At 44.9% G+C, this 10,989-nt stretch overlaps 1 protein-coding gene across 1 annotated transcript; it reads left to right on the forward strand.

Moving 5' to 3' along the window:
* Nucleotides 1–5,534, forward strand: LOC111973288 (fos-related antigen 2-like). Its single transcript, XM_024000603.2, has 4 exons — nucleotides 1–476; nucleotides 757–1,002; nucleotides 1,720–1,827; nucleotides 1,950–5,534. The coding sequence occupies exons 1-4, from the start codon at nucleotides 363–365 to the stop codon at nucleotides 2,505–2,507; spliced, it is 1,026 nt and encodes a 341-aa protein (XP_023856371.1). The 5' UTR covers nucleotides 1–362; the 3' UTR covers nucleotides 2,508–5,534.
* Nucleotides 5,535–10,989: the final 5,455 nt, after the last annotated feature.

Raw genomic sequence — 10,989 nt, forward strand, 5'->3', positions numbered from 1 at the left:
CCTTTTTAAAATCACCAAATGGCTTACATGGAATCAGTTGACCATATTTGCAATTTCCATGATGTGTTAAAGAGTTTTTCAGACATTGTATTATCACCGAGGTACCGGATCTAGAATGTATCTCATTTGGCTATAAATAAGTTTCAGTCTTCACATTCGCAGCTACCTCCGTCTCCCCGTGCGCCTAGATGATGACGTGCTCGTCCAGGCAGAACGATAGATTTTAACAGCATCACTTCATAAAATATAGTCTTTCTATTGGCAAATTAACTATTTAATTGGTACTAGTAAACGGCGACTAAATAATTAGAGTTTTGTCCACTGCATTCTGAGTGTTTGTTGGCTCGTGGAAAACACGGACCATGCATCTGAACCACTCCGCGGACCACGAGACCACTCTCCGTGGCGGGAAAAGGGGTCAGCTCGAGCTCTCCTCCGACGCCATCAATAGTTGGGCATCCTCAAAATCCCAACAGGTATTCGTATGCCTATTCTACCTAAATTAAAATTACACGTTTGCTTCAAATAGCCTACTTTGTGAAAAAAAATACCATATATAGGCTATATTGATTCGTTGTTTAATTATGATAAAATGGAAATTAAGTGTAGGCAAATAGGCTAAGGCAACAATTTAATTATTGAGTAGTACTACTTGTAAACAAGCTAAGACTGAGGCAGCCATAGCCTACCACTTTATAATGCAAAAGCTCATGTAGCCTACTGTGTTTCAATTGTTATTTTTCTCTCCCTCGCCAGTATCCTGTCAAAATGCAGCTACCCAGCAGTTCCTTCATCCCCACCATCAATGCCATCACGTCCAGTCAGGAGCTGCAGTGGATGATCCAGCCAGCCATTCTAGCCTCCAAGCCTGACCACTGCCTACACTCTCACCCCTACCAGCCCCTGGACATCAGCAGTAGCCTGGGGCCTGGGATCCACACAAGGCTCGGGGTAATACGGACAGTGGGCAACACGCATGGAAGGAGCAGGCGTAGTGATCAGGTAACAGTAAGCAAACACACTGTACAGGAAGACAGAGAGGCTTTGACTAAGGGATATGGATATGTTGTTAATATTGTGGATATAATAATGATAAAATATTGTTATTGCAATATACAGTTTTTCACAGTAGATCAAAATATCAATATATTCATACTGCAATATATTTGATTTCTGTAAGTAGCCTATAGCAGTGGTTCCCAACTCTGTACAGCTTTAAACTTTTTCTTGGACGTTGTAATAGTAGAATGTACATGGTGCAATTTCTAAATTGGGTAGTGCATCATCAGTTCCTCTTGTCATGTCAGTCATTGTGAACTTTAGTGAGCTATTTGTCAGAAATGACCAGATCAACTAGCGCATGTCAGCTAATGTTTTTTTATTTAGGTTTTTAGCTCATATATATTGTTGTACATTTTTTTTTCACTCAAATATCACATGCATACACATTAGGCATGGCAAAATGTGTAGATTTGCAGGAAATAAGCTTASAACTAGCAAAATTCTCTCCAACAAACAAGGAGTGTGAACAGTTTGTGTCATGAACAGTGCTTGTGCCTATAGAAATAGATGCTGGAAGGGGGGTCCCGAATGAAAAGGTTTGGGAACCCCTGGTCTATATTAAGTATCTCATGTTAGAGTTGACAGTTAAAAAAAAAATGAATGGCATATCCAGCCGAATGCTGTTTCTCACTGTCTCTTACTGTTTTCCATCAACAGTTGAACCCAGCTGAAGAGGAGAGGAGAAGGTTGAGGAGAGAAAGGAACAAGCTGGCTGCTGCCAAGTGTCGCAACCACAGGAAGGAGCTGGCCGACCAACTGCAAGGAGTGAGTCCAAACAGAGAGAATGACCAGTCAGTCAATACTGTAGCTCTACCTACCTACTGTTTTGTAAGTATAGATGGATGTTGATGTTTATGAACTATGAACTCTGTTGTCTGTCCTATAAGGAGACTGATGAACTGGAGAGAGAGCAGGCCAGCTTGACGACCCAGGTTGAGATGCTCCAGGAGGAGAGAGAGAAGCTGGAGCGCATGCTAGTGTCGCATGCCCCAGTGTGTCTACTGGGCTGTGACGGCCATCCCCAGGCCCAGCCACTGCCCCCTCTCGCCCCGACCATGTACACCACAGCCACCTCCCCCCTGGCCAAACTCCTGAGCCCCCCTCCCGCGATAAAGCAGGAGCCCCAGGAGGAGATGCTGTTCTCCTTTCACCACCATGAACACTGCGCCATCAAACCCACCTATCGCCATGTAGAAGAGTACTGTCCCAGTGTCTTCACCACCCCGTCCATGGTGAGCTGCAGCCCAGCCCATTTGGTGGATCTATCCTGTCCCATGCTGTCTCACCATCACCCTAGCCTGGGTAAGCAGGATAGGTCTGAGTCCTCATTCCGGGAAGAGGCCCTTCCCAACAACTTGCTCTCCAAGCCTCTCCCTGGTAGTGACATGAGTCTTGAGGATGGACTACTGGGACCACGATTCTCCCCCACCTTGTTGACTCTGTAGGGCAATGATTTACAGTAAAGTGGACACATATAATGTACAGCACTATACTGTACTTTAATCACTATGGCATGTTCAGATGCTATTCTTTGAAATACTTGACCAGCAACTGATTTGGTCTGCCTGGTACAATGGAACTAATGGAATCGTCCCAAAAGTACAAACGCCATGCTAAGGCCTAGATTCAATCAGATCAAGTGTTAAACTGTGATAGCAGACACACGAATAATGAATGTTTTTGCTGTCAGATGTGGAACTGCGTTGGAGCCATCAAATCGGTGAGTAGCTGCTCTTGCRATCACTGTCAAGAAGCCACACCTGTCCCTACTCGCTTTGGAAGTTCAGAGCAAGAAAGTGTAGACTATATATAAATAATTACGCTCAAATTGAAAAATAATTAAACTATATAAAGAGGATTTATCAGCCTAATTGATGTGTAGAGTCCATCTCACATTCCAGTGTTCCAACTTGGAAACAAGGCTGCATGGGATTTCTGTTAATGTGACTCTGTGAAGCCAATGGCAATGTCCGCTTTAGGTATAATGCCAGGAGCCACTTGTGGATTTGACAGCTCTAACAGCAGTTCCACCTCTGACACAACCCAAACAACCGCTATGCTGATGTCACTAAAGCGGATCTGATTGAATAGAGCACTTTCTCAAGCACAGACTAGGCTATAGTATACTGTCAAGTATATAAAMGTTTTTGAGATGTGTATTTTACTGAGCTCTGGAGAGGGTTCTTCCTTTGTAAGAGGAAGATAAAGGTTTAACTAGATATTCTTTGTTAATCAGAAATTAACATCACAATTCCTTTAAAAGTTTGGCTCTTGTCAATACTTCAATCATATCCATTTTCAAACTAAACATTGATTGACTGGTAGTTTGGTTTGTTAGACGCTAGATGGTGCTGCAAGACATTGCCTTGGCACAACTATAAAGCACTACTGTAAATCACAATGGCAAATATTTATTAACCATTAGTTCTGTTTAGTATTTAATTATTTAATTGCTGTGCCATTTATTAAAGCCAATCTGTATGTAGAAGCCATTTTATGATTTTAAGTTGKAGTAATGGGTTGTCACGACAACACTGACTAATTTTCTACAGTCAAATGTGATATGAACACAATGCAACATTACTTACCATACATCTGAGGTAGAAGTGTCAAAGCAATATTGTCATCCACAATGATTTGCTATCATGTTGACCTTTATATTTATCTCATATTGTGTGTTATTCATTCTTGACGGTTTTCATTAGGTTTCAATGTATTATTCGAGGCAGTACAATAAATGAATAGGAAGAGTATTTGTTGTATAGTTTGCTGTGAGAAACATATTTTAAAATCTGAATTGTTGGCAGTATGATCATAATATATAAGACCTCTGTAAGAATACAGACTCTGGGGACAAAACGTCATCTACAGTTGAAGTCGGAAGTTTACGTACACCTTAGCCAAATACATTTCAACTCAGTTTTTCACAATTCCTGACATTTAATCCAAGTAAAAATTCCCTGTTTTAGGTCAGTTAGTATCATCACTTTATTTTAAGAATTTGAAATGTCAGAATAATAGTGGAGAGAATGATTTATTTCAACTAATATTTCTTTCATCACATTCCCAGTGGGTCAGAAGTTTACATACACTCAATTAGTCTTTGGTAGCATTGCCTTTAAATTGTTTAACTTGGGTCAAACATTTCGGGGAGCCTTCCACAAGCTTCCCACAATACGTTGGGTGACTTTTGGCCCATTCCTCCTGACAGAGCTGGTGTAACTGAATCAGGTTTGTAGGCCTCCTTGCTCGCACACGCTTTTTCAGTTCTGCCCACAAATTTTCTGTAGGATTGAGGTCAGGGCTTTGTGATGGCCACTCCAATAGCTTGACTTTGTTGTCCTTAAGCCATTTTTCCACAACTTTGGAAGTGTTCTTGGGGTCATTGTCCATTTGGAAAACCCATTTGCAACCAAGCTTTAACTTCCTGACTGATRTCTTGAGATGTTGCTTCAATATATCCACATAATTTTCCTCCTCATGACGCCATCTATTTTGTGAAGTGCACCAGTCCCTACTGCAGCAAAGCACCCCCACAACATGATGCAGCCACCCCCGTGCTTCACGGTTGGGATGGTATTCTTCAGCTTGCAAGCGTCCCCCTTTTTCCTCCAAACATGACGAGGGTCATTATGACCTGACAGTTCAATTTTTGTTTCATCAGACCAGAGGACATTTCTCCAAAAAGTACGATCTTTGTCCCAATGTGCAGTTGCAAACTGTAGTCTAGCTTTTTTATGACGGTTTTGGAGCACTTCCTTGCTGAGCGGCCTTTCAGGTTATGTCGATTTAGGACTCGTTTACTGTGGATATAGATACTTGTGTACCTGTTTCCTCCAGCATCTTCACAAGGTCATTTGCTGTTGTTCTGGGATTGATTTGCACTTTTCGCACCAAAGTAGGTTCATATCTAGAAGACAGAACACGTCTTCTTCCTGAGCAGTGTGACGGCTGCGTGGTCCCATGGTGTTTATACTTGCGTACTATTGTTTGTACAGATGAACGTGGTACCTTCAGTCATTTGGAAATTGCTCCCAAGGGTGAACCAGGCTTGTGGAGGTCTACAATTTTCTAAGGTCTTGGCTGATTTCTTTAGATTTTCCCATTATTTCAAGCAAAGAGGCACTGAGGTTGAAGATAGGCATTGAAATACATCCAGAGGTACACCTCCAATTGACTCAAATTATGTCAATTAGCCTATCAGAAGCTTCCAAAGCCATGACATCATTTTCTGGAATTTTCCAAGCTGTTTAAAGGCACAGTCAACTTAGTGTATGTAAACTTCTGACCCACTAGAATTGTGATACAGTGAATTATAAGTGAAGAAATCTGTCTGTACAYAATTGTTGGAAAAATGACTTGTGTCATGCACAAAATGCCAAAACTAAAGTTTGTTAACAAGAAATTTGTTGAGTGGTTGAAAAACAAGTTTTAATGACTCCAACCTAAGTGTATGTAAACTTTTGACTTCAACTGTACATATGATGCAACTGTAACAGCTACATAAAGCATTATTAAAGCTTTATAATACATTCAACTTGGAAGATGTATGCCACAAATGTTCAGGTGAGGGAAATTAGCAGTTGTCAGTTCTTGGAAGAATTCTGTTTGGACTTTAATCTTCAGTGTTGTTGACCTGTAGTCCTGTGTACTGATGCAAATCAGTACATATCACGGTCTATAAATGATCGTGCACTCTTCCCCTCTTCTTAGTGACATGATATTCATCACATACTTCCAGTTGATCTTGCATTTCCCACACACATTATAGAAATCTATTCTCTGCTTCTAGCTTTTTTCTCTCCATCCTTGTAAAGGTACTACAGTGTACTACTGTTATTGTTGCAAAACACTTATGAAAACGGATGAAATCAACATATTGCTGAGCAATCTGTAGATCTCCTGAGCTGGTTACTAAGCAACATATATATATATATATTTATATAGTCTACATCAAAAAAAGGATAATGTATATACTGTATATCTTTTTTTTTTTTTTTTTGACTCCATGTGGAGTCAACTTACCATTGGAAGAGTAAGGTCAGTCAACACAGTGAGTATATCATAGGTGGCCTACATGTACTACCTAGACTCTAGGTCCTGGAGCAATAGAAGGAACGCTGCAGTCCCAGAGGACCTCGGAGCCCAACCGACACCCTCGTGGAAGGATTTCTACAGTGCCAGAGGACCTTGGAGCCCAACCAACACCCTCGTGGAAGGATTTCTACAGTGCCAGAGGACCTTGGAGCCCAACCGACACCCCTGTGGAAAGATTTCTACAGTGCCAGAGGTCCTGGAGCCAACCAACAACCGCTCGTGGAAGGATTTCTACAGTGCCAGAGACCTTGGAGCCCAACCGACACCCTGTGGAAAGATTTCTTTACAGTGCCAGAGGACCTTGGAGCCCAACCGACACCCTGTGGAAACGATTTCTACAGTGCCAGAGGTCCTTGGAGCCCAACCCACCCCTGTGGAAGGATTTCCTTACAGTGCCAGACGTCCTTGGAGCCCAAACGACACCCTGTGGAGGATTTCTACAGTGCCAGAGGACCTTGGAGCCAATCGACACCCTGTGGAAGGATTTCTACAGTGCCAGAGGTCCTTGGAGCCCAACCAACACCCCTGTGGAAGGATTTCTACAGTGCCAGAGGTCCTTGGAGCCCAAACAACCCCCCTGTGGAAGGATTTCTTCCTCTGCCCCAAACTCCTCTTTAGGCTGAGGGAAGGGAAGGGAGTTTTGGTTGCATGCTGACAGAAGTGCTAGTGCTAGGACCATTGGACACAACTCATATGCTTTATTCTCTCTTCATATCAGCAGTAAACAAGAGAAGAAAAAGTTGTCATATGACCAACAGGAAGAAAGGCTGGATACTGTGGACTATAGATCCCTTCGCTATTCATCAGCATATCATACCAATCTCAGTGTGTTGTTGAGGTGTGTGTTAAAGGAGAAGACCCCATGAAAACCAGTGGACCTCAGGAAGACCCATGTAGACTCCCGTGGACCCCAAGGAAGACTAGCAGACCTCAGGAAGACCCATGTAGACTCCTGTGGACCCCTAGGAAGACTAGCAGACCTCAGGAAGACCCATGTAGACTCCTGTGGACCCCTAGGAAGTCTATTGGACCCCAGGAAATATGCAGTGGTCTAAATGTTCCATGCAGTAACGTTTAGGAAGGGAAATAAAGAGAAAAAGCCTAATGCAGCCTGGGAAGTAGGCACCTGAATTGTTTTTCTCCTCCATTCACACTTAATTTCTCTACTTCTTTCCTCTGGTAACTCCTCCTTTCGTTACCTTTCCTAATCTTCTCACCTGTCCTTTAATCTCTTTCACATCCATCACCTGTAATCTCATCACCTCCCTTTTAATCCTCCTCTCCTCACCTTCACTCTCATCCTCATTTCATCTACTCACTGAAGGATGAGAGGGGCCTTTGGGTCTGTTGTGGCATCCTTCAGACGCAGACCACTACAACACAAACATTTTCCTGATTCTGCATAAGGTAAGTACTGTCGTGACTCTTGCCTCTGTTTAGTGATAGCAGTATAGTCACGGAACCTTTGCAGAGTTGCAAAGAAAAAGCCATCTCTCAGACTGGCCAATAAAAATAAAAGATTGAGATGGGCAAAAGAACACAGTCACTGGAAAGAGGAACTCGGCCTAGAAGGCCAGCATCGCGGAGTCGCCTCGTCACTGATGACATTGAGACTGGTGTTTTGCGGGTACTACTTAATGAAGCTGCCAATTGAGGACTTGTGAGGCATCTGTTTCTCAAACTAGACACTCTAATGTACTTGTCCTCTTGCTCAGTTGTGCACCGGGGCCTCCCACTCCTCTTTCTCTTTTTTAATCCAGTCAGATAAACACTCCAAACAGCCTACCCGACCGCTCAGGGCGTCCGCATGGTCCTAAAGCACACATTTGCCTTGTTTTGTATCACATTCCAATGATAAAACTTGGGGGGGGCAAAAATTATATTTCAGAATGTGTCCCCCCCCCRTCCCCAGTGGAAATTGCGCCCCTGGGTTTTACTGTATACCATCTTCTCACGTCAGATAGCGCTGTGTGACGTGTTAGGATGACGCCATCTTACGGCAGACAATGACCATGACTAATTGACACAGGGTGCAAAAACTTGGACTATAGTCTTGACAGAATAGGTGGACATGGGGATGATGAACTGGAAAACATGAGCATGAAAAACAACTCTTTTATATGGATTCAGGGGATGTATGTCACGTTCCTGACCTTATTTCCTTTGTTTAGTCTTTGTTTAGTTGGTCAGGACGTGAGCTGGGTGGGTGTAGTCTATGTTATGTGTTTCTTTGTTTAGGTTTGTATTATTGGCCTGATATGGTTCTCAATCAGAGGCAGGTGTTTTACGTTGTCTCTGATTGGGAACCATATTAAGGTAGCCTGTTTTCACTGTTGGTTTGTGGGTGATTGTACCTGTTCTTGCGTTCATCTGTTTTTGTGTTCTCTAGTTCGGGACTGTAGCTTCGTTGGGTTTTCGTCTGTTTATTGTTTTGTTCATTATTGAAAAAGTATTCTAATAAATATGGATACATACCACGCTGCGCTTTGGTCCTCCTCTCCTTCTACCGACGGAAGCCATTACAGAATCACCCACCAAACTCGGACCAAGCAGCGTGGTAACGGGCAGCAGCGGCAGCAGCAGCAGCAGCAGCGATGTCAGGAGGAATGGACTTGGGAAGATGTGTTGGACGGAAAGGGTTGCTACACATGGGAGGAGATCCTGGCTGGAAGGGATCGCCTTCCATGGGAACAGGTGGAGGCAGCTAGGAGAGCGGAGGCAGCTGCGAAGGGGAACCGGTGTTACGAGGGAACACGGCTGGCAAGGAAGCCCAGGAGGAAACCCCAAAAATTTCTTGGGGGGGGCACACGGGGAGTGTGGCGAAGTCAGGTAGGAGACCTGCGCCAACTTCCCGTGCTTACCGTGGAGAGCGAGAGTACGAGCAGACACTGTGTTATGCGGAAAATCGCACGGTGTCTCCTGTACGTGTGCTTAGCCCGGTGCGGTGCATCCCAGCTCCACGTATCGGCCGGGCTAGAGTGGGCATCGAGCCAGGTGCCATGAAGCCGGCTCAACGCAGCTGGTCTCCAGTGCGTCTCCTCGGGCCGGTGTACATGGCACCAGCCTTACGCATGGTGTCCCCGGTTCGCCAGCACAGCCCAGTGCGGGCTATTCCACCTCGCCGCACTGGCCTGGCTACGGGGAGCATTCAACCAGGTAAGGTTGGGCAGGCTCGGTGCTCAAGAGCTCCAGTACGCCTTCACGGTCCGGTATATCCGGTGCCACCTCCTCGCCCCAGKCCAGTACCACCAGTGCCAACACCACGCACCAGGCTTCCTGTGCGTCTCCAGAGCCCTGTTCCAGCCCGGTACCACCAGTTCCTGCACCACGCACCAGGCCTACTGTGCGCCTCAGCAGGCCAGAGTTTGCCGTCTGCCCAGCGCCGCCTGCGCTGCCCGTCTGCCCAGCGCCGTCTGACCTGTCCGTCTGCCCAGCGCCGCCTGCGCTGTCCGTCTGCCCAGCGCCGTCTGAGCCGCCCGTCTGTCCGGAGCCGTCAGAGCCGCCCGTCTGCCCAGCGCCGCCCTGCGGCTGCCCGTCCTGCCCAGCGCCGTCTGAGCGCACGCCCGTCTGTCCGGAGCCGCAGCAGCCGCCACGCTCTCGTCCCTGAGTCTCCGTCAAATGCCGGCCGCGTCTGTCGTCGAGGCCGTCAGAGCCGCCCATCTGTTTTTGTGTTCTCTAGTTCGGGACTGTAGCTTAGTTGGGTTTTCGTCTGTTTATTGTTTTGTTCATTATTGAAAAAGTATTCTAATAAATATGGATACATACCACGGTGCGCTTTGGTCCTCCTCTCCTTCTACCGACGGAAGCCATTACAATGTACTATACCTTACATTTACCATGACATTGTTAAATACTCGTTTATGATTGGATTGAAGGGCATTATAGATTCTTTACGTCGTTCATTATTTTCCATAGAATGCAATGCCCCTTGTTTATTATACCTTACATAATGCATGTGATCATTTTCATCACTGCTTGTCATTTGCAGTTGCACACTTGTTACCACAGCAAATTATCTTACCAGTTTACAATGGCTATTATACAGTATTTACTACAGTTAAGTTGTATTTACTCTTCTTGTCTCTAACTTGTATAAAGGATTATACAGGTATATTCCTCTTACAGACCTCTTCTAGTTAAAGCACAAGCATGATGAGGGAACTGTCTTTTTCGAGGTGAGAAAAGACTCCCTGAGTCAGTCATTGTACTCGGCTCCAGGCTGGATGGATGCTCATCCTGTTGATTAGGACCCAAAGAGGCTGCTCTATTGAGCGAATATCCTTTCCGTCTGGAGCTCCAGTACACCACACAGCCACAATGAGGATTAAAACACCTCTCACAGGGTATTTATGGGGATGAACACCACAAAGTGCTCGTCTCCCACTCTCCCGTCCTAAATGCTCCACGGTACGCTCCCATAGCCACTGAGGTCATAGGGTGAAACTCTAACCAATTTTTGTTTCTCTGTTATTAGGAGGAAGAGAGTGAAATCTCATTCTGCTGCTTTCAGATTAGCTCATCAGTAGCCATGTGATGTGCCGAGCCGAACTAAGCTATGCCAAGTTAAGTTGAAAATAAAATAACAAAACCAGCGCTGTGTGGTTCGGGTCGGCACGATAGTGTGAAAATTATGGTATAAGTCTTCCATAGCTGAGGGGCCACAGGGTGACATGGGCCCCAGACTTTTCAGAACTCAATCTGTGATGAAAAATGTTTGGTTTCAGGTTGAAAACACTCTATATCACTCTTACAGCTACAGGGTGTACTCAACAGTACAGTTAGACTCCTTTTATCTCCCTCTATCTCTCTCTCGCTCTCTCTCATTTCTAT

The sequence above is a fragment of the Salvelinus sp. IW2-2015 genome, linkage group LG14 (assembly GCF_002910315.2).
Source record: "Salvelinus sp. IW2-2015 linkage group LG14, ASM291031v2, whole genome shotgun sequence".
Lineage (NCBI taxonomy): Eukaryota > Metazoa > Chordata > Actinopteri > Salmoniformes > Salmonidae > Salvelinus > Salvelinus sp. IW2-2015.

What these genes read in the sequence shown, in the direction of transcription:
- LOC111973288 (XM_024000603.2), top strand. Translation starts at nt 363, where the DNA reads ATGCATCTGAACCACTCCGCGGACCACGAGACCACTCTCCGTGGCGGG. An exon ending in GGAGCAGGCGTAGTGATCAG is followed by an intron (nt 1,003 to 1,719) that starts GTAACAGTAAGC and finishes TTCCATCAACAG; the next exon opens with TTGAACCCAGCTGAAGAGGA. An exon ending in TGGCCGACCAACTGCAAGGA is followed by an intron (nt 1,828 to 1,949) that starts GTGAGTCCAAAC and finishes CTGTCCTATAAG; the next exon opens with GAGACTGATGAACTGGAGAG.